Below are 647 nucleotides of genomic sequence, written 5' to 3'. Positions count from 1 at the left end.
TTAAAAACCATGCACAAGTTTACAATATTTCTTCTTGATCCATTTTTTCCCTTTCTTCAATGAATCCTTGATCTTCCCTTCAAGGGCATACATCTTATACTTGGTAAGTCTCATCTTTCTTTTCATCTTCGGTTCATTGAACCACGACCTGATCGACGACGATGACGACGACGACCGTGTCTTTTTCTTTTTGTCGATCGGGTTTTGATTGAATAGAGAAGGACCATAGGATGGGTGAGTTCGACCGAAGAAAACTTTGTTTACATATTTGAACATGTTGGCATCAATGATTTCGAAGTTCCGGCCGCCACTTCCACCAGTCGTCGTATGGTGGGAAGAGTGCCGGAAATCTTCCATATCTTCTGATGCCTTAATTCCCTTCCTTCGGACCTCCTCTCTTTTCTTCTTCTTCTTCTTCTTCTTTTTTCTTTTCTTTTGAGGCTTTTAGCTTAGGGAAAGGGAATGGGGAAGAGAAAATGAATGGAAGACATTTCATTACGGTAAGAACAGACAAATGAAAGGTTATATTTTTACTATATAGGGTTTGGTTTTATTTGACGGTCCAAATTAATTTTGATATCCAAAGATCTTATAATTGGTGAATACATAACTGGCTCAAACTTCAAAACCTAATGAAAACAGTTTGG

The 647-nt window shown here is 38.2% G+C and overlaps 1 protein-coding gene across 1 annotated transcript; it reads right to left on the bottom strand.

Annotated features, from left to right (window-relative positions):
* Nucleotides 1-357, bottom strand: LOC107898133 (uncharacterized). Its single transcript, XM_016823672.1, has one exon. The coding sequence runs from the start codon at nucleotides 355-357 to the stop codon at nucleotides 1-3; it is 357 nt and encodes a 118-aa protein (XP_016679161.1).
* Between the last annotated feature and the right edge of the window lie 290 nt (nucleotides 358-647).

The sequence above is a fragment of the Gossypium hirsutum genome, chromosome D08 (assembly GCF_007990345.1).
Source record: "Gossypium hirsutum isolate 1008001.06 chromosome D08, Gossypium_hirsutum_v2.1, whole genome shotgun sequence".
Taxonomy (NCBI): Eukaryota; Viridiplantae; Streptophyta; class Magnoliopsida; order Malvales; family Malvaceae; genus Gossypium; species Gossypium hirsutum.
Note: the sequence above shows the minus strand (reverse complement) of the source record. Positions and strands in the feature narration are given on the sequence as shown.